General features: G+C 34.3%; 2 protein-coding genes and 1 long non-coding RNA gene across 3 annotated transcripts in view; all 3 read left to right on the top strand.

Annotated features, from left to right (window-relative positions):
• The window catches only part of LOC141429691 (semaphorin-2A-like), a 526,100-nt gene that overhangs the window by 41,329 nt on the left and 461,490 nt on the right, over positions 1 to 23,281 (top strand). The window lies entirely within an intron of this gene.
• LOC141429421 (3-oxoacyl-[acyl-carrier-protein] reductase FabG-like) lies at positions 232 to 1,076 on the top strand. Its single transcript, XM_074089722.1, has one exon. The coding sequence runs from the start codon at positions 293 to 295 to the stop codon at positions 1,055 to 1,057; it is 765 nt and encodes a 254-aa protein (XP_073945823.1). The 5' UTR covers positions 232 to 292; the 3' UTR covers positions 1,058 to 1,076.
• Positions 17,064 to 18,146, top strand: LOC141429420 (uncharacterized). Its single transcript, XR_012451534.1, has 3 exons — positions 17,064 to 17,434; positions 17,601 to 17,737; positions 17,933 to 18,146. It is a non-coding gene; the product is annotated as an uncharacterized lncRNA (long non-coding RNA).

The raw sequence follows: 23,281 nt of genomic DNA, 5'->3' as shown, positions 1-23,281 counted from the left end.
CCGCAAAGCATTTGATATTTCACAAAGCCAGCGAATCGTATAGATTTTTCCTAATCACTGGGCGTAACACACAACATACGTAATAAACAAACAACACTTAATAAATAACAGACATTTAATTACCTCGTTGAGAAGGCCATTGATAAAGACAAAAAAAAACGAAAGCATTATCTAATCTGTTATACACGAATGATTCGACAGTCGCATTCCGAGGTCAAAGTTGTTTGTTCATAAATAAACACGCGGCAGTGGCTGCTAGAACCAGTTAGTTGTTACTCGGGCGTCGGCGAAGATGGACTTCGAGAAGAGAGTAGTCGTGATTACTGGAGCGAGTTCCGGCATCGGAGCAGCTGCCGCCTTCCTGTTCGCCAAACAATCTGCCACGCTCGTCCTCGTCGCAAGAAACGAACAAAAACTAAACAACGTAGCAGCAAAATGTGAAGCCGAAAAAGGAATCAAACCACTCATAATCAAAGCCGAACTAAGTAACGACGATGATGTAAAAAATATCGTCACAAAAACCGTGGAAACATTCGACAAGATCGACGTTCTAGTAAACAACGCCGCAGTTGGAATGCGAGGAAGCATTCGCGATGGTATCGAACCGTACGATACGGTAATGGCCGTGAATGTTCGATCGATATATCTATTAACCAGTCTAGCAACGCCGTATTTAGTGAAGACGAAGGGTTGCATTGTGAACGTATCGAGCGTTGCAGCATTCAAGCCGATCAAAGATGCAGATTACTTGCCCTATTGCATTTCTAAAGCGGCCCTTGACCAACTGACAAGGTGTGTGGCATTGGAGCTTGCTCGTGACGGTGTTAGAGTGTGTTCGGTCAATCCAGGAGGTACAAAGACACCGTTTGCGGAAAACGCTGGGTTCAGTAAAGCCGAAGTGGAAATGTTGTACAAGGCACGTAATGAAAACTATCCACTGGGCAAAATGGCCGAAAGCGAGGAGGTCGCTGACCTGATTGTGTATCTGGCAAGCGATCGCGCGCGCAGTATCACTGGTTCAGTTTACGTAATAGATAATGGTGAAACGCTGATGTGATAACGCTTTAGGGATTTCATTTACTTAGCGTTTTTAAAATAATGATTTATTTGTGCATTTTTACGTAGTGAGTAGTTTTATAAATTAACGAAAATCTGTTTCAGCTGTATTGAAATCATCAATAATTAATGCATTTTATGTATTGATATGATATAATATTATTGTAATAATCTTACTTAAATAAATTAAACTACACTCAGTCTTATTTTAAACCGACAATAATAAAAGTAGTTTGAGAACTCCACTTAAATATCCAAAATGATTTCTTAACTACAGAGACTTTTTGCTGAATTAAAACTATACTCGTAAGCCTTTTTCTAACTTACATGGTTATGAATATTGTTTTGAGCAAGCCAGCAAGAAAGTAAGAAGAATGAATGAATATAAGACACGAAATAAAGCCCAACATACATAAATAAGCTAACAGGTAACGCCGTGCTAATTTAGTTCCTGCTCCTTTGGCTATTAGTCTTCATTTTGAACGGCGGAAACGTGTTGGAAGCGTAAAGCCAAACGAACGGTGGACGCAAATGAGGAGTAACACACGCGTACAACGGACGACGTGATAACTTGCGTACCAACAATATAATACTTTATTAAAACACATATATTTTTGTAAACTCTCTTTTATGGGTAGTATATTGGTATAGTTTTTCGCTTATAAGAACAGATGTGGGTAGATTTTGAAATTTTGCAAGCGTTTGGCAGTTATAGATGGAAATAACCGGCAATCGTATATTTAAGTAAACTTGCTACTTAATAGGTGAAGCACTTATCATATTATGTGGTTCATTCGTTAATTTTGTGTTGCTCTTGTCTAATCGGATTGACAACATCGACCGAAATCAATTTTAAAGTACCTGGGCGACCGAGCTTTGCTCGGGCTAAAACTCTTTAATAAGCATTTTCCCAGAGATAAAACCAAGCTAGATCGATTCATCCCCGAAAACCCCTACATACCAAATTTCATCGAAATCGTTGGAGCCGTTTCCGGTATATAAACAGAATCTCGGAAACGGCTCCAACGATTAATACTTATTTATTATAGATTGGATAATAGATTAGATAAATAAGTATTCAGACTATTTATCAAAATTGACCTAGGCAGAAACAAAGCAAAGCTTGGACTATGGGTACAAGAAACCCAGATAAGCATAGGTAATTATATTGATAAATACATACTTAATTACTTTCTTAGCTTGCTATGTTGTAAATAAAACGTAGGTAACCTTTATTAAATAATAGATACATAGTCACGTAATTAAAGATGTAATGAAAGTCCACTTTGATAGGAAGACAAAGAGCCCAATTAAATGTGTGTGTAATGATCGGTATAACAACGTTTGATATAATTTCAATGGATAGGAGCTTTACATAACTTTTTTATAAAATAGACCTAACCTAACCTAACCACCTGTCACTCAGGCTCCGATTCTGGTTTCGGTTCCGTTTTCGGTTCAGATTCCGTTTTCGGTTCCGATTCCGTTTCTGGTTCCGATAAACTAAATTGAAAACATCTGGTTCCGCTTTCGGTTCCGATAAAACCATATCCGTTACATCCCTGCTTTGGAGTATTGAGCAAATCTTTTGTACAGTCAGTAGAAGAAGTGGATGAGCGGATACGGTGCTCAACATAATAATAATAAATAAATATAAATATCACGGGACAATTCACACCAATTGACCTGGTCCCAAAGTAAGCTTAGCAAAGCTTGTGTTATGGGTACTAAGCAACGGATAAATATAATTATATAGATATAGATACATACTTAAATACATATTAAACACCCAAGACCCGAGAACAAACATTCGTATTTTTCATACAAATATCTGCCCCGACACGGGAATCGAACCCGGGACCTCAAGCTTCGTAGTCAGGTTCTCAAACCACTAGGCCATCTGGTCGTCCATGTACAGACGACTCTACTGCCATGCTAATAAGATAATGTTTAGATCATTTTGAGCACCATAACCGCTCACTTCTGCTGCTGATTGAGCCTGATTGTACTCCCTGCCCTGCGATTGACAGTCCTTCCTGGCAAATAAAATGATAATATAGGTACTTAAAACACTAAAACACTTGTACATAATGTCCATTATTCAATGCGCAGTGACGTCGACAGACGGTGCGTGCAAACGTGCGCAACGCAGCCCCCAAGGGATTTGCGCCGCAGATTTTTCAATTTTTATTTGCGTTTGTAAGTGCCGGCCAGACATAGTATTGGGTGCGAATAGTGAATGTGCATTTTTTCACTCTTTCGTTTAAGGTTTAAGCTAGTGGGAATTCGAGTCGATTTCAGTGACAAAGTGGCGGCGGATTTCCAATCGGCCTTTGTGGATTATTGACACATGTGATATTGGTTGCAGGTGTAATTAACTGAGAACCGATAATAAGACTGGCGATTTAAATAGGTTTACTTAGAACTTGGTTAAGTTTTATTCTTTTAACGACGATCATACCTATTTATAGTGTATTGTAAGGACTGAAGGACATTCAGTAAGTATGAAGGAGCTTTATTGTAATAAAAGTTATGCCCTATTTAAATTAAATACTTCACTTAGTTACTTGGTTGAAATTATCTAGGAAAACCTTAATCTATTAGTTTTCTCATCCAACCTTGTAGTGTATCCAACCTTGTAGTATCGTTAGATAGGTCTTTTAAAACTATTAGGGGGTTGCTATAACGATTTTTCGATTCAGAGATTTGTTTGCAAAATATTCAACAATAAAGTGCAAATTTTTAATTTAAATCGAGCGCCAAAACCTAAACCGGTGGGTGGAAAAATTTGAAAAAAATCAGGATGGTAGTAAGTATATCAAACTTACAAGGAAAACTATAACGGTTAAGTTTTCTTGAGAATTATTAGTAAATACTCGTAGCAGCCTAATGTATAAAATATACCTAAATTTGGAATATTCCGTACAAAATACGAAATCCTTAGAAAAATATTACTTAATTTTTCGTAACGGCTACGGAACCCTATTTCGGGCGTGTCCGACACGCTGTTGGCCGGTTTTTTTCATTTCGTGTTTTGTTATTCTCAAATCGAACATCAAAACACAAAACGTTGTTACCAATCTACAGTATTAATACTTACTGTCCCTAGAGTTAATACACATAAAATATTTATCCGGATTTTTTTTATTATTCCCGCAGAATAACGATAAACGATGTCTTTGCAAACGAAGTCTCTACAAATGTATCTTAAAAATGTCTAATTTTAAGAAATATTGAAAGTAGTCCATCTTTTTGTTGACATCTACATTTTCAACTAAATATAAAATGGTACACCTAGAAGATAAAAATCTCGTGTGCGTTTTGCAGGTGGTAGGACCTTGTGCAAGGTTCGCCCGGATTGCTACCACCATCTCGCTCGCTAATTGCGTTGTGTTTCGGCGTGGAGAGTAGGACAGTATCCCATCTTAGGTCTCTAGGTTGGCAACGCATCTGCAATCCCCCTGGTGTTGCAGGTGTCTATGGGCAGTGGTGATCTCTTACAATCAGGAGACCCACTTGCTCGTTTGCCATCCAGTCGAATAAAAAAATTGCGCTAAAACATCTGATAAACGCCTACAAAAGTTCAACAACCTTAATTTTTCGACGTTGCCGTAAAAAGGCGCCTCCGTAATACAATGTCATTTCATAAACATTTATTTCAGTTCACTGCTCATGGTGCAAATGTAATAAAGTTAATGGCCCTTTACCGCCACTGGCGTGTATGCCTCTCCATTCCTCACCGCGAAATATTATTTTTTCTGCATCACTTATACGTTTGATCATAAATGTAGAAATTTGGTTTAAACGCGCATTGGAGTTTGACTAAAATTATATATTTTTCTTAAAAATACCAAATGTCGAATAAAATATTTTACAATGGGTATACTGTATAGGTAGGTACACTTATTTAATTTTGAAAATTATAGTTTGACTAAAAATTCACCTATTCAATAGTTCCCTATTTATGTAACCGTAGAATCCACAACTGTCTCTACATAAATAATCGTGCTGTCAAATTTATACCTAATAGGGCTACATATAAGTTCAAACCACATTATACGCTAGTGAATTTTGGACTACTAATCTTATGCTTATGCTTACTTATACAATAACCAAACAAAGCCATTTATTTTCCGTTGTATGATACCATCGATTGTAAAAAAAACTAGTCAAAATGCACAAGGAAAATGTCAAGGCCTGATTGGCAATAATTAGCAGTGTTGAAGATCCAAGATTGATGGGTGTGACTCGAAGGTCTGTCTGTGATAAATTGCCTATATCAGGTTATCGGGTATTTGCCTATCGTGCTGCCGACCTAGATTTTTTCCTCGTTGTTGGAAAGAATGAGACACGATGCAAGACAAGCCAATTTCAGTCGAAGATGTAAGGAGTTAGAAAATAAATTTTGCTGTTAACAGTATACACGTGGACGCGATCAGAAGCCACCGTGGAAATACCATGGTTTTTAATTCTCACCGGGAAGGGAACTAGGCTATTTTTATTCTTTTACGGTTGCAAAGCCACGGGCATAGGCCGGTTACAAGCCTATTAAAGCTAATATTTTTAGTTTTGTTTGCAAGGCAAAGGTAAATATGACAAAATAATAATAGCTAGGTATAAAAAAAGAAAAAATAATACATTCCGTTCTCATTAGTGCCGAAAATCACAAATAAGGGTCACACTCTGCATGATGCTTTTCATTGTGACCCAGACAAAGAAAAACTAATTTCAAACTAATCTCTTATCTAGGCTGAGCTCGACAATAAGGTTTTATATGAATAAGGAGGTAGTCTCTATTAATTTAGTAAAGAGGCTCTTAGATGGATTATAATTTATTTGGATTAAGTGGCTGCAATGGCGGCCGGTGACATCAGCCAACATTTTTATAGTCAAACTTTTCAATACTCGCCCATATTTTTAGTAAGACCCGGCTGCAGCTGCAAAGCCTCACATATTATTTCGTATGGCCGATGTACGTTTACCGTCGCAGGCATGTTGGCCGAAAATACTGCAATGTTTTCTGGCCTGATCTATTGTTGTCTCAGTTATGCGGTACAAGTGCGTCCCTTATTATACGTCAAGTGTGCCGTGACTGACGCCGCTATCAGTAGCGTATTTACTGTCAAGAGTGTAGTGACTTAAAAGTCAGAAGTGATTAATAAAAAACACTTAATATTCTCGTAAAGTTTTAAATACTTATCATCAAGGGATATTTTAAGATTTAGATATGCTAAAGTATCAATCCTGTAACTGCAGTCCAAGTCAGTCTGCTTTTGTTGCCGAGTTTGTAGCTTGTAATTTAAGAACCATGAGCAGTAATTTTGTAGATATTATTTTGCATTGAAAATATTTATTTTTATAGACGGTACTAAATTAATTTTATTTTGCCACATTGAATATACTGGCCCGTCTAGTAGCAGATAAGACCCAGGCACATCAAGTAACCTCACGTATACATCTAAGGTAGTTCAAATTCTGTTGACCTTTCCAAGGTAATATTTTTTTCTAAATTTTGTATCGGAAGTCTCGCGTCGCATTTCAACCCACTAAACTCACCAAGTCGTTTAAATAAACTACACTCTCAAGCAGATACCAGTAAATCCAGCTTGGAATATACTCAAACATTCCCCTAAGTTAACTAACATATTCAAATTCCTTGAATCTACATGTGAGAATTGATCGAACCGAGAGCAATTTCGGCCGCTCGAGATTATGCAAAATGAGCCGTAGAATCTCGTGTTTATGGGTGAAATTCGACCTTTACCGGGACGTGGTACACTTAGTTACGTTATTATGCAAATCATGTGCTACGGAAGTCCTATGACGTTACCTAGTTCCCTTTACTTGAGAGGCAAATGATGATAAATGAATTATAGCGATGTTCACAATACAAGACTACTGGTAAACGGCTAGTAAGATTAAGTTAATGATTAGTTTACAGTAAAATTAATAAAGATTATGAATGTGAAGGATACGATCCGATATGGTTACGGTCTAGGGTTAATGAACATTAACTAGGTGCTTTATCTAAGGCCACATCTGTACTTACTATCAGGGTTGTGGTGAAGCTCAAGCCTATTTTGCGTAACAAAATGTGTGATGAAAATGTCAAAAAATATTTTAAATAAAAAAAAAATATAAGTTTTTATTTAAATGCTGTACTGGTTATTAATGCATCCCTATATATTTTACAAAAGTACTCGTATAGAATATAGTAACACGGGCTTTTCTCTCTGTGAAAACATAAAAGGCAGGCAAGGCAGGCACTGGCCATGAAAAATGTTTAATTATTTAAAGCATATATATAAGCATACTATATAAGCATATATAGTATGGTATGAGCCTGGAGGGACGTACCTATTCGTAAAACATTTACATGATTATTTGCGTGTAATGAACAATTTGCTGTTTTCAAGAAAAATGGTGCTAAATTGTGGTCAAAATACAAGCTAAAGGCAATTCACGTCATAAAGTGACGTGTGTTTTATCACTATATAGTAACTATTCAGGCATACCAACGCCTGTGAACAGTACTTTGTATACAAACGCTGTCGAAAATTTTGGCAGGTACCTTCTCTACCTGGTGACACAGTTTGTATTTCATCAAGCCGTGAAAGGCCTGGCCCACGTCTATTCAAGGTAGGATGCACAAACAACGCTCTAGATCACGTGTGTTTACAATTCCCTAATTTCATCCAATCGCCGTCGAGATTTCCGGAGCTGTTACGTAATGTTTACCCCCGAGTCAGATAAAGAGTAACTTGGGGCCATTCTGTTAAGCTCAATTTATTATAATGCAATCTTGTTAACCGAATACTTCAAGTATATCAAACTGTCAAGAACTTCCATAATGTTTAAAGCTCCCCTCGTGACCGAACCTGCTATGTAGGTGAGAGGGATAGGGATGTCTCTTGCTGTTTTCACACAGAATAGTTCCCCTCCGGAAAAGTTCGTCCTAGTAGCCTCATTCATTATCTTTGCCCGACAGATTTGCCAAAGCTACTCCATCAATCCAATTAGGTGGAATCAAGAAAAATCGAAGAGCAGCGTTTTTCTGAAACGATGTCCCCTGATGCCTGTAGAATGAATCATTAGTAAAGCATACTGCTATTTCTACTTTTTTTTGTGACAGCGTAATAGGTCTTTATTGCCAGCAATAGGTGATGATATAATAAGTATTTTTTTTAATTATCTTTAATTGTACTTGTACTTGACTGTACTTATGGTCACGGCCAACAAATTGTAATAACCCTTCTAATGGCCTTGTGATTTTGAATCGTCTAGTGGATTAGGAACCTACCTTATGCCCAGCAATAACCTAAGTGCTTTTATTTGAGAATTAATTTGAAAAGCCTACAGTTGTGTTTCTAATGTTATAATTAATTAAGCAGTACCTAACTTGATAAATTTTGACTCTAGATTGAACTCTACTGAACTTTAGGGTGAAACTTTAATTACTGAGATGTGAATTTAGATATACTAGTATGTTTAGACTGGATGGTTCTAGAAATGGATCTTTCAGGTTACCTAGAATAATCAGTTTGGAAAAATGAGAGGAAATATTTTCACTACGGATAGAGTTTGTGTTTGTATTACTTCTGAATCTATTTTGACTTAAAACTAAGTTTAATACCGAGACCAAGGTCTCGGAGAGTCTCTACCTCCACCCCCGACTCTTTCCTTTCGCACACCAGAGCAATATATCTCTATGGATATGTCAAGTTGTGATTTTACTAGACTAAGCACTAACTTTCGGTGCATTCAAATCAAAGTATGGAAATACAAACACAATGTTTTGTAACAAGTTGAATCTAATTTTAGACTTATGGTTACTTATTCTATGCTTATATTAGAATACTCTATGAGATGCTTAATTATAACTTTGATAATTAGTTCAGGAATGAGTTTAGACACTACAGCTATTCATTTACTATAGGCACTAGTATCTCTTAATTTAGATTATGTCTTATCCATCTTAGATATATGGAATGTCTAATTTGACATAATTTTATTTTGGTATAATTACTAATCTCATAGTGACTTTCACTTATTTTAATGAGCTATCTACTTAGTCTAATTTTCTAGTTCTACCAGCATTTGGCGTTACCAGAGTAAAGCAGAAAGTAAGTACCGATTTCTATACTTTACGCCCAGAACACAAGCGTTAATAATAATCTAACTAGCTTATAACTAGATAACCCTTGGGTATTCAAGATAACCTCTGTATTAGGTTTTGGACTCGTCTATGACTAGTTTTGTCTCAATTCATATATTTTAAATGAACAATAAACTGTTTCAACTATCAATCCTTAATCAATTATGTTTAAATCGAGATCGAATGAAAAGTACGTAAATTTCCAGATAGACTGTTGCCTGGTATGTGTCAACGTAAGCTATCGACCGTAGTCAGGATTTCTACATCCGTTCACTCAATGTAAGTAGGTACGACAACTAAAACAGCTAGTATGTATTTATAACACGAAAGACTTTTGTATTTTAATTGATAGATGGTCCAAAACCCTCTACGATTTTATCTCTAACTTATTACTAGACATAATTTGATGAGATCTTGATCAAAAGTATGAATATGATGTTTGATATTAATTTTATCAAAACAAAGCTTATTTTAGCTGGCAATCGTAATTCAAATCGAAATTAGATGATAATTGTGTTAAATATTATTCAGTAAGTTATCTGGCATTTAATTGTCCACTTAGCTATGAGATCGTGTCATATCAATTCCCGCTTATTCATTATAGGAAAGACAGCTAAAATATGTTATTGTTATTTACTCTTAACAAAATGATCAAACCGTATTTTGGTTTTAAATTGAAGTCAACTTACTAATTTTAATAAAGTTATTCGTAGTCAAGTTCTTATGAACTAAGTTTTGTATAATGAAGTTTTGACGTAAGTACTTAAATAAATTTTATGTTTTATTCTCTTTTCTTAAAATCTAATTTATGCCTTAAAACTATGTGTGTGCGAGTTTAAGCTTTCCCTAGCTCTGTGTTGGAGTTTAGCAATTTGGAGGAAAACCCTCATAGGTGAACTAATTGTGTGGTGAGTTAAAATAGTAACTTTTCCCGGTGTAAGGAAACGCTACTCTAGCTAAGCCCTATGAACTTCCCTACCTATATAGCCCTAATAAATCCTACAATTGTACTTTAAGCTTGCCTGAGGCCCCTACTCTCTGTCTGTGATTAGCAAAACTAGGGAATTAATCCCACATGTACATTTAGTGTAATGTAGAAATTCACGGTGCAATGAATTTCTTCTAATCTCCTATCAACAATGATGGTGTGTATACCTAAAGCCCTATCGGTCCCTAAAAGGTGCTGAGCTCTCAACTTTCCCGAAGGAAAGTCCCTATGACGGAGAGCCCCGCGGAACAGCAGAATACCTAACGTTGTGCATAAATACGTAAATAAATAGGGGACAGGAATTCTGAGTTTCTTAAGTACAAACCAAGCGTCAACAAGACACGCATTCACTTCGACGAGCGCTACTTAGTCGTTACAAAAGACAAACAGAATCCACTGGTGGCTGGTACGACAGTAATTTGCCGCTGAAGCCGCCACAGCTTCAGGAAGTGGAAGCCTATATCATCTACTGTTGTCACCGTTAGGTATCAGACGATATAAACGGACTTAAAGCTCAACCAAGGTACGTTATGGAGGAACCAAAGTCATTTCCATTAAGTTGGGAAAAACACAGAAAAGTTATGGGTTAGTACAAAATATACGTAGGCTGAAATGAAACGCTATAAAACGATCACTCCACACTACAAGAACAAATAAGGGACTTCACCGCCACAAGACCGCAAAGATCCCCTCACACAAAGATTTTCCGAATGAAAATCAGCACTAGATATTTCACAAATAATTAAAAAACCAGAGAGTTAATCATTATTCCGCAGATTAATGATCAAGACCCCGACACTTTACTTCCTGAAGAAATACTCATATTTCTTGTAAATTAAAATTAATTTATAATTAAATAAAAGCAATCCCCAATTAAAATTAATGAAATAAAATTATCCGATACTATTGACTCTAATTTGTTAACAAAATGGCGCACAGAAACTAAACCCCCCGACTAGCAAAATAACGATGTTGACTCTACGAAATCTAAATCCATCTGGCCTCCGCCCTTTTTGTGTCACCTCTATTTATAGCTTCTCTCCCGGGACCTCTGGTATTTTCGCGCCAAGCGACCAAACGACGCCAAGCTTACCAAAGTCGACAACGTTGACATTGCCAGCTCTCGCTTTTTCTTCTGCCAAATCCTTATCTCAAAATAGCCAAATTTTAACCGTAGAATTTATTTTTGAACTAAAATTTCCTATTTATCTTGACACTATCCTAGCTTAACTATTCTAGTAAATACGTTTCATTTTTATATTGTGCTACAACAATAATTTTCAATAAATATTTATATGTATTTGTCAAATACTTCAATTTTACCTCAACGTTTTAATTTCTTAACCTATCTAACAATAATCTTACTTCTAATGATAATTTTCTACTTATTACTCCCTACACTCTTTGAATATAAATAGCCAATTACATACTTCTATTGTTCGTTATAAAATAGCTAATTTGCCTACAATTATTAACTGGTATCCCCAAATTCGCGCCACTTATTCATAGTTCCCTTTGTCGTATTAACGCTACTCAAAATTTGCTTATAATTTCGCCACGTTCCTACTTTAAGTCAGTGCGACAGAGTGCTTGTAATTTCATCATAACTAAATGTGTAATTACTCTGCTAATACTACTCCGTTTTGAATGAAAACTTAAATTTATAATAGATAATGAACCAATGATCTATACTACGATTACGTAATGCTTGCATTTTCGGTTTTTCTTAACTTATTTAGCTAATTTCGACAACTTGCCGTTTCCATGATGCTTCCGTTGATATTTCTTTAAATTAACATAATTATTAACATCAAATGTATCTAAGATCTACTGTAGACTAATACTAATGATTCTATTACTATATCAAGTCTATTTTTGATGAATTTGTGACCATATTTCTTGTTTTTAGATAAAATTTACATTTCCATTACCTAAAGCGACCTCTATAATTCCCACGTGAAACTAACTAAATAGCCTCCCAGGTTAATCTGCCGCTAAACCCAGTTCGGCATTAGTTCACTAATTTTCCATGACGCCTACCATTAATTCCTTTAATTGACCATAGATGGCGTTTTTTTACATTAATTATTATACCCGAACAACACAATTCTAATCTCCAATTAAATTTAACATTTACTCATTAAATTGACTGCTAAATTATCCCTGCTTTAATTACATCGACATTCTAATCTCAATTACTCTTATTTAACTGTCTTTGTCGACATGTTTTTGTTTCGAGTTTCCATCAAACCTTCATAGATGGCCCCACTAACAATTTTCTACTAATTTATTCCCAGTGACGGTCGTGTGACACATCCGAACCGTTACAGCTTTTCCCCTTGATAGACTAAGAAGTAGTTAATATACAATTTAACGCCCGAATTGGTCTATCACACTTATGTCAATATTTAAAATTTAAAATAAAATTTTATTAGTCTTTATAATTGAAATGTGTTTGTGTGGTGTGTTTTTAACCAAGCTAAGACTATCACTATTTCTAGCCTACATTTGAACCAGTGTTGAAACTCACAGATATGAACACAGTTACAATCCAGTCAGAATGTCTAAGACTCTGCGAAAGATCTTGGTTGTGAGGCAAGATAACTCTAGTAGTAAATCGTATCTCAGCTTCTAATAAAAGCATGATAGCAAGGTCTAACTATCAAGTCCTAGTAGAACTACGATTCTCTCCTTAAGCCCAGGCATTCCTTTCGATTATTCACTTACCAGAAGGTCAAAATGCCCAATCCATTTGCCTCCCAGTCCAGACTTAGCCTTCAATAATGACTTCCTAGTCTTGGAGCATGTGTAGTGTAAATTTTTAGTTCTGTCCACTAGTAGAGTACTAAAATCCTTGAACGCAGTCTACAAAACTGATTTTGCCTACTGGCCTATCCTAACACCTCTATCAAGAATTCTAGTTGTAAGTGTAATGTGTTCAATTATAACTACCAATAAATGATCCGATTGTACTACAGAATTGTTAATTATTCAAGACCCTCATTTCCTTAGATATACTTCACTCTCTTTTCAGAACCCCCTCACGTTGGTCTAGCATATAATATCACACAACATTTCCATCACCACTCTTTCATTTTTTTTTGTTTCATTATTGCTCGCTGTCTTGAACAATCAATAACCCCAATTAGTATAACCAGACTTCTTTTGTTTTACTTTTAAAATTATTTCTTAACCCCTTTTTTTTCAATGATAGTTCCCATCAACATTATTTTTTCCTACCCTATCCTAATCATAAATATCCTTCCCATTTATCACCTTTTCCTACGTGTGTTTTTTTTTTTCCAGGTACTTAAGCCTAATATATACATATCATAAAATCTACTCTTACTGTCTACATATTAACTACCAAACGCTTATAATATAATTTGCTAAAATTTCTAATACTACTGTAAATATTCTATCTACTCTTAATTTAGGTCATCAATTTAGATACCATAATAATTCTATTTCTACACTCTTAACTCAGCTCTAAAACATTAATTTGGCACAAAACCAAATTTACTTTTGCGTTTCGCTTTACCCCTTTTTAATATCAAAATGCGTTTATTAAACCACCTATCATTATAGTATCTAACTATCTAACTTGTTTGACAACTCGGCATTAACTTATACTTATAATATACTTCCTCTCCTTTTCCCCTCTTTTTTGAAACTTTAACTTAACATCCTTTACTCAATTTAAATTAATAAATTTAAGACCCTTTAAGATTCATTTCCGAACTGCAATCTATATTTTTTGTGAACTAACCATTACTCTTACTGTTAGCTACCGACCGTACGTCCGTTTGAGTCACCTTTAAAACACGCAAATTCCGTTATAATTTTCCTACAATGTGACTAACTTTTCTTCTCTACGGCAACCTCTCAAATCAAATGTCAAATCCTGTCAAAGCAAATCGTATCGTAATTATTGCCGTTTCAATAGACGCATTCTTAATTACATTAACGCTATGTTATTAAATTTAATTTTAAATTTGTACACTAATTATTAAGAAGCTAATCTGCGCGCGCATCATCAAACTCTTCCTACTATCTCAACTTTAGACGCTTACTTTGGATACTTTGGTAACTAACTAAGTGAAACGCTGCGTGGTTCAATCGTTTGCAAGAGGAAAAGAATTATAATGTCTGTCACCAGATCCGATAAATTGTTGCTGAAATTTCCTTGTCTCTATGATCGCTGTCATGTCTCTTTATCTGTGAAATTGGGATCGTCGCGAAGAATGAAACCCAAGGTTCTGCTGTCCCACTAATGTACTTAATTGAAATCTCTACTGTACCCCTCATCTTGTCTGACATCAACCGAAAAGCCGGAGCTTACAATCGCAAGGTGAATATCGTAATTTTTTTCTTATGTTTCTACCAATCTAAAATGTTGTTATTGTCCTAACCAAATGTCAATGCTAACCGTCTACATTTTCTTTCAGATTCAACACAATAACGACATGGCCCACAACTCTGTAATAACTTTGGCGAATGACCACTCCGAGGAAAATAAACTTCTATTCTTTTAAACTTATCTACAACTGGCGCTTACTCCCTTTTTCCTTTCAACATTGTATAACATTTTTTCTAGTTAATGTAAATGCTGCAACATAAGGTTACACTATAATTTACTAGCTTTTAAGTTTAATTTTCCCTGCTTACAATTTTTATTACTCAGTTAAATAATTAATAATTATAATACAGACCTGTAATCTAAGCTAATTTTATGTTAAATTAATTTTTCATTTCTATTTGTATGTGTTTTAAGGGTGATTTTACTTTCAGAATTCCATACCGCCTCCCTCTATCGTTTCCCCTATTTTCATACCCACCGTTACTTCATCAACCACTCACAACACTGCATAATTTTATTTCTATCTTAATTACCCTACTTGTCTTAATGTAGTTAATTAAATTTATTTTAAACACTACTAGCATAATAACCAACAATTAACAAAAGCTAATCTAATTTAAATTTATCCACTAATTAATAAGCATTGTACAGGTGGTTTAACTGAAATGTCAACCTGTATTCTAATTAATCTCTATTTTTATTCTTTTATTTTAATTAATTTCAACCAGATACAACTTATTTTATATAATTCAATGTGTTTAATAACTGGTGGCAGCCTATTGTTAATGAAAATAGTAACTATGTTTAGGTTTAAAATAATGTACTGTGTGTTCCCAAATAAATATTAAAACATAACTAAATAACTCTTATCTTGTGTGTCTCAGAATCTACTTCAACCATTTTCTTTTTTTTTTTTTTTCTTTCTAATAGTTTCACTGGTAGTACCTAGACTAATGTACTGCATAAAATTTTCCCCTCATCTTCGTTGTATTGGTTCTACTAGAACATACATTTTTATATAGGATTAGTAGCTTTTACATATACCCTTCATTTATACTATTTATACTTATGCTTCAAATTTATTTACATACTAATTTCTACATATTGATTTCTCTTACAAGTTGTACATATACCTTTCTATTTATTCCTGTCACTACTATTACCGTTTCCCCTGTTTCCCATGTCATAAAAATATAAAATGTCATTTTTCTATTCTACATATCTCTTAAGCATGTTATTTATCCCTTTATAATGACTTATTTCCCCTGTTTAAGCATTTCTAATATGATTTAAGAATAAAAATATTTATTTGCGAAAATGTAGTAGTAAATAAGTTGGAGAAGCGTTTTTGAGTGCATACATTTTACTTAAACAAGCATGCAAATTTTCTTATAAACTATTGATTTGTACCATATTAAATAACATTAAAATACTATATTATGTCAAACTCAGAAGATGAAATTTAAAGTTATTCGCTTATTGGATCAAAATAATTATTAATGCCATAATAACACTTATCTAAACAAAATTTACGTAATTCATATTATACTCAGGCATGTCAAAGTTACTTATTTCTATGGTAGATTATTATATACTTTTACACTATCATACATAAAGCATTTTTTGTAAAACAAGCTGTTTTCGACAGCGAAGGATAGCAAAGAAGAGTACCGCGGCTATTTGTAAATCAATATGTAATTCTGAAATATTTTCTAAGTATTTTTTAACAACTCTTTATTTACCCCAGAATCTGTTTAATAATATCTCAGGTAGCTTTATCTTATCCCCCTATCATAAATCTCTCTCAGATATAAATATCTAAATGCTCCTCTCATCCACTCAAAGGTTGACTGGTAGAGGATAAGTCCGCCTTTCTACATATAGTTATCTCATCGGTTGTCAACTGTGTTTGTTTACCTATTTTGTACTATAAAGAGTTTACATACATACATATCTTGATAATACATCTGCTACTATGTTTTCCTATTATGTATATATAATTGAATTGTTCTAAATAATTTATCCACCTAGTCACTCTAACATTATATAATCTCTAATTCTAGACAAATATTAGCGCCTTATGGTCTATTAAAATTATCACTTTAGCTCCACGTAAATATGTCTCGAACTTAGCCAATCAACTTATCACTGAGAAAACTTATTCGGTCACGGTCCAGTTGAGTTGCGAACCCCTGAATCCTCTACTGTGGTTAATTTTATTTTCTGGTTCAGGTGCATGAAATTTAACTAACTATTTTCCCCCTCTAATACAATCCACATTCCTCTATCATTTATTTCCATTGACCCTTTTATACTACAAATAATAAAATTTTGTACTTTAACTACAGTGCCTTACTTTATTTTATTTTTATTTACACTGCTGTTCTTGGTAAAGTATTTTATTTCTAAATTTTAATTCATCTCCCCCCTTATTCATAAAATTCTTTACGTTAATATTACATCTAATTTGACCGCTTAATAACTGATTTTGAATAAATTTAAACCTTAACGATAACAGTCTAACTTCTATTTTATGTGGTTTGATTTTTCTTTAATACGTTTTATATTTCAAATTTGTTTCTCATATCGCCCTAATTTTAATATAAAGTACACCTAAATTTTCCGCTTCCAAGTCGCCACGTTTCGTATCTATGGACGTGAACCCTTTACCTCGCTTACGCGCAATTTAAAAATAAATACTCGTACCGCCCTTCGCTATCTGTCACCGCGCAGCTGCCAACGTCAACACTATAATTCTATCGTCAAAGAAAGGTTCTAACCTCAATTTACTATGAACTTACGCTTGTCTTTATTACACTAAAAGTATTTAAAGATAACTAAAACTTTCCGTATCCGCGAGTTTATAATTTAACAGGTGAGTGCCGCCGACATAACTTACGTTCTATGATCTAACTGTAACTATTGATTTGGACTCAAGTTTCGACAGTAACTAACTATTGTTTTAAACGGTATTAACAGTGCTCGCGTTTTAAATACGTCCAAGTGTTAACTGTGTAATAATAATGCCTTTTATCTTTCAGATAAAACCTCGCCAGTGTATCTCAAATGTAAAATGTCTAAAGCTCACTCGGATCGCTCTTATAATGAAATTTAAATTTACTGAGCTCATTCAATGAAGCCAGACCCCACAACAGCCCATTGTTGTTGACATTGAATGGTATGTACTAACTTTCTTAACCTCACTATGTCATAATCTTATAAAATTTCAACTGTTAAATTATTTCTTTATTGTTATTACATTCAAGTGACATTTAACTCCAAATGTTTGTGTAAGCTAAAACCCAATTAAAATTCATTCTACTCTAACTTCAAACTACTCTTTCTGTTATTTATTTCTTTCTTTTATTTACAGAAAGTGTGATAATCTAATGACAGATGAGCGCTGAACATCACTATATCACACATACTTGAGCATGGATTGAACTAGTGTCTACCTCTCACGATTTGAACTTGTGTGCACTCCTGCTACATAATCAAGGAACTATTCTCACTCTAACTATACCGCTGTCCGCAGACATCTTCCTCTTAATAAAATATTTTAAACGCTTTTAAGTGCTATGATTAATTTTTGGTGTATTGTTTCATTTCTTTACCTATAACCCTCTACTATTATCATTTCATTAATTACTCAATCATTAATTTGGTAAACTATTAATAACAATTGTCTCAACTTTCATATAACAACAAAGCGACCCTGTTAGTTATTTACTGATTTGTTTATACCAACTATTTACAAGTAAAACTTAATGTAATAAATTGTAATTGACTTTCTCGCTTTCCCCTCATAAATTAAATTCTAAAGTAACAGATTTTTACTTTATGTTAATTTCTGATCTGTAAATCTATCATATATTACTGTTTTGCTTAGATCAACTTCTATTCTCTGCGCTCTACTTTCTAGGCATTGTGACTAAATTATTTTACTCATGACTAATCTGATTAAAGCAAAACTTCTCATTATACTAATCCTGAGTAATTAATACATAATTCATTTCCCCTATTACTTAAGAATGTCTGGGCAACCGAGCTTTGCTTGGGCTTAAACTAAAATATTGCTATCTCTCTCTAACTTTTGATGTATGAAATGTCGTTTGACCGGTATTTTTTCATATCTAAAATGGCGTCTTGTTTCACGTCTACGCATGCGCATGTGTGAAGTCTGGCCCTATACCACGAAGTGCAAAACTCGAACCTCGCATGTTGCCGTCCCGCCGACGCTTAAGTCATTTAATATGCGAGTAAAAGAGACGATGCGATACGAACTTTGATTTTCGATTCGTAGTAGCCCTGTACACGCCCTGTAATTCTAACTTCTAACTGTCAACTCGCAACAAAAGCAAACGCTACTTTTATTTGAGTTTTGAATCCGCTTAGCTCTCAAATCTGATATTACTAAACTGTCTACGCTACTTCTAATGAAACAGATGACTATTCATTACTAAGGCCGAAGAAACAGTGCATCGATTACTCCTACATCACGCCTAGATCTTGTGATCATTGCAGCTTTTAACCAAGGGTGGACCCTCGTCTTACTTCTGTGAATGTTCGTCAATCAAGAATAAACTATCTGTGTTTTTAGTGAAGTGAATTAAAAATAGGAAGTGCTTACGACCGTCTTCATTTCGACAAGAAGTTCTTTATGTTGTGACCCGCTAAATTTATTAAATTATTTAACTATTCTCAAGTTATTCCTATCTCCATACTGCTATTACACTGATTATAATCATCATCATCATCACCCCAGTCTATGCATATCCTACTACTAAGCACACAGGTCTCCTCTCAGAATGAGAGAGCTGATTCTCTATACTATCACAACTTTAATTCAAATTAATCTCAAACTCCATTTCACGAACAGCAAATTGTGGCAGTCTAAAAGAACAACCACTGTTTTGGAAAACGTTACTGATTTTATGCTATATTACCTATCTTTTACTTACTACAATCTATATCTAATTAATTCTTAACCTCAAATCTTTTTATTTACAACACTTGTTATTATTTTATCTATGTTATTAATTAAATACTCATTTTGGTCATGATTTTCTTTCTACTTTTGTTTGTATTCTAGCTCACAGCTTTGCAAACTGTAAACAGACTATGATTAAACTAACACCAAACTCTAAATTACTTAAGTAAATTAAATTAAGTTCATCCTGGTCACGGCACCAAATTGTAATAGGTCTTACTGCCAGTTAATTAGGTGATGATATTAATACAGTATTTTTTGTTTGAATTATCTTTAACTTGTACTCCTGTACTGACTTGTACTTTGCTGGTCACGGCCAACAAATTGAATAACCTATCTAATGGCCTTGTGATCGTGAATCGTCTAGTGGATTAGGACCTACCTTATGCCCAGCAATAACCTAAGTGCTTTTATTTGAGAATTAATTTGAAAAGCCTACAGTTGTGTTTCTAATGTTATAATTAATTAAGCAGTACCTAACTTCGTGATAATTTTGACTCTAGATTGAACTCTACTGAACTTTAGGGTGAAACTTTAATTACTGAGATGTGAATTTAGATATACTAGTATGTTTAGACTGGATGGTTCTAGAAATGGATCTTTCAGGTTACCTAGAATAATCAGTTTGGAAAAATGAGAGGAAAATTTTCTACTACGGATAGAGTTTGTGTTTGTATTACTTCTGAATCTATTTTGACTTAAAACTAAGTTTAATACCGAGACCAAAGGTCTCGGAGATCTCTCCTCCACCCCCGACTCTTTCCTTTCGCACACCAGAGCAATATATCTCTATGGATATGTCAAGTTGTGATTTTACTAGACTAAGCACTAACTTTCGGTGCATTCAAATCAAAGTATGGAAATACAAACACAATGTTTTGTAACAAGTTGAATCTAATTTTAGACTTATGGTTACTTATTCTATGCTTATATTAGAATACTCTATGAGATGCTTAATTATAACTTTGATAATTAGTTCAGGAATGAGTTTAGACACTACAGCTATTCATTTACTATAGGCACTAGTATCTCTTAATTTAGATTATGTCTTATCTATCTTAGATATATGGAATGTCTAATTTGACATAATTTTATTTTGGTATAATTACTAATCTCATAGTGACTTTCACTTATTTTAATGAGCTATCTACTTAGTCTAATTTCTAGTTCTACCAGCATTTGGCGTTACCAGAGTAAAGCAGAAAGTAAGTACCGATTTCTATACTTTACGCCCAGAACACAAGCGTTAATAATAATCTAACTAGCTTATAACTAGATAACCCTTGGGTATTCAAGATAACCTCTGTATTAGGTTTTGGACTCGTCTATGACTAGTTTTGTCTCAATTCATATATTTTAATGAACAATAAACTGTTTCAACTATCAATCCTTAATCAATATGTTTAAATCGAGATCGAATGAAAAGTACGTAAATTTCCAGATAGACTGTTGCCTGGTATGTGTCAACGTAAGCTATCGACCGTAGTCAGGATTTCTACATCCGTTCACTCAATGTAAGTAGGTACGACAACTAAAACAGCTAGTATGTATTTATAACACGAAAGACTTTTGTATTTTAATTGATAGATGGTCCAAAACCCTCTACGATTTATCTCTAACTTATTACTAGACATAATTTGATGAGATCTTGATCAAAAGTATGAATATGATGTTTGATATTAATTTTATCAAAACAAAGCTTATTTTAGCTGGCAATCGTAATTCAAATCGAATTAGATGATAATTTGTGTTAAATATTATTCAGTAAGTTATCTGGCATTTAATTGTCCACTTAGCTATGAGATCGTGTCATATCAATTTCCGCTTATTCATTATAGGAAAGACAGCTAAAATATGTTATTGTTATTTATCTTAACAAAATGATCAAACCGTATTTTGTTTTAAATTGAAGTCAACTTACTAATTTTAATAAAGTTATTCGTAGTCAAGTTCTTATGAACTAAGTTTTGTATAATGAAGTTTTGACGTAAGTACTTAAATAAATTATGTTTTATTTATTTTCTTAAAATCTAATTTATGCCTTAAAACTATGTGTGTGCGAGTTTAAGCTTCCCTAGCTCTGTGTTGGAGTTTAGCAATTTGGAGAAAACCCTCATAGGTGAACTAATTGTTGGTCATTTGAAAATAAAATAGTAACTTTTCCCGGTGTAAGGAAACGCTACTCTAGCTAAGCCCTATGAACTCCCTACCTATATAGCCCTAATAAATCCTACAATGTACTTTAGCTTGCCTGAGGCCCCTACTCTCTGTCTGTGATTAGCAAAACTAGGAATAATCCACATGTACATTTAGTGTAATGTAGAAATTCACGGTGCAATGAATTTCTTCTAATCTCTATCAACAATGATGGTGTGTATACCTAAAACCCTATCGGTCCCTAAAAGTGCTGAGCTCTCAACTTTCCGAAGGAAAGTCCCTATGACGGGAGCCCCGCGGAACAGCAGAATACCTAACGTTGTGCATAAATACGTAAATAAATAGGGGCAGGAATTCTGAGTTTCTTAAGTACAAACCAAGCGTCAACAAGACACGCATTCACTCGACGAGCGCTACTTAGTCGTTACAAAAGACAAACAAATCCACTGGTGGCTGGTACGACAGTAATTTGCCGCTGAAGCCGCCACAGCTTCAGGAAGTGGAAGCCTATATCATCTACTGTTGTCACGTTAGGTATCAGACGATATAAACGGACTAAAGCTCAACCAAGGTACGTTATGGAGGAACCAAAGTCATTTCCATTAAGTTGGGAAAACACAGAAAAGTTATGGTTAGTACAAAATATACGTAGGCTGAAATGAAACGCTATAAAACGATCACTCCACACTACAAGAACAAATAAGGACTTCACCGCCACAAGACGCAAAGATCCCCTCACACAAGATTTTCCGAATGAAAATCAGCACTATATTTCAAAAAATTAAAAACCAGAGAGTTAATCATTATTCCGCAGATTAATGATCAAGACCCGACACTTTACTTCCTGAAGAAATACTCATATTTCTTGTAAATTAAAATTAATTTATAATAATTAAATAAAAGCCAACCCCAATTAAATTTAATGAAATAAAATTATCCGATACTATTGACTCTAATTTGTTAACAAAATGGCGCACAGAAACTAAACCCCCCGACTAGCAAAATAACGATGTTGACTCTTACGAAATCTAAATCCATCTGGCCTCCGCCCTTTTTGTGTCACCTCTATTTATAGCTTCTCTCCCGGACCTCTGTATTTCGCGCCAAGCGACCAAACGACGCCAAGCTTACCAAAGTCGACAACGTTGACATTGCCAGCTCTCGCTTTTCTTCTGCAAATCCTTATCTCAAAATAGCCAAATTTTAACCGTAGAATTTATTTTTGAACTAAAATTTCCTATTTATCTGGACACTATCCTAGCTTAACTATTCTAGTAATACGTTTCATTTTATATTGTGCTACAACAATAATTTTCAAATAAATATTTTATATGTATTTGTCAAATACTTCAATTACCTCAACGTTTTAATTTCTTAACCAATCTAACAATAATCTTACTTCATGATAATTTTCTACTTATTACTCCCTACACTCTTTGAATATAAATAGCCAATTACATACTTCTATTGTTCGTTATAAAATAGCTAATTTGCCTACAATTATTAACTGGTATCCCCAAATGCGCGCCACTTATTCATAGTTCCCTTTGTCGTATTAACGCTACTCAAAATTTT

This window comes from Choristoneura fumiferana, chromosome 7, assembly GCF_025370935.1.
Source record: "Choristoneura fumiferana chromosome 7, NRCan_CFum_1, whole genome shotgun sequence".
NCBI classification, from domain to species: Eukaryota; Metazoa; Arthropoda; class Insecta; order Lepidoptera; family Tortricidae; genus Choristoneura; species Choristoneura fumiferana.
Note: the sequence above shows the minus strand (reverse complement) of the source record. Positions and strands in the feature narration are given on the sequence as shown.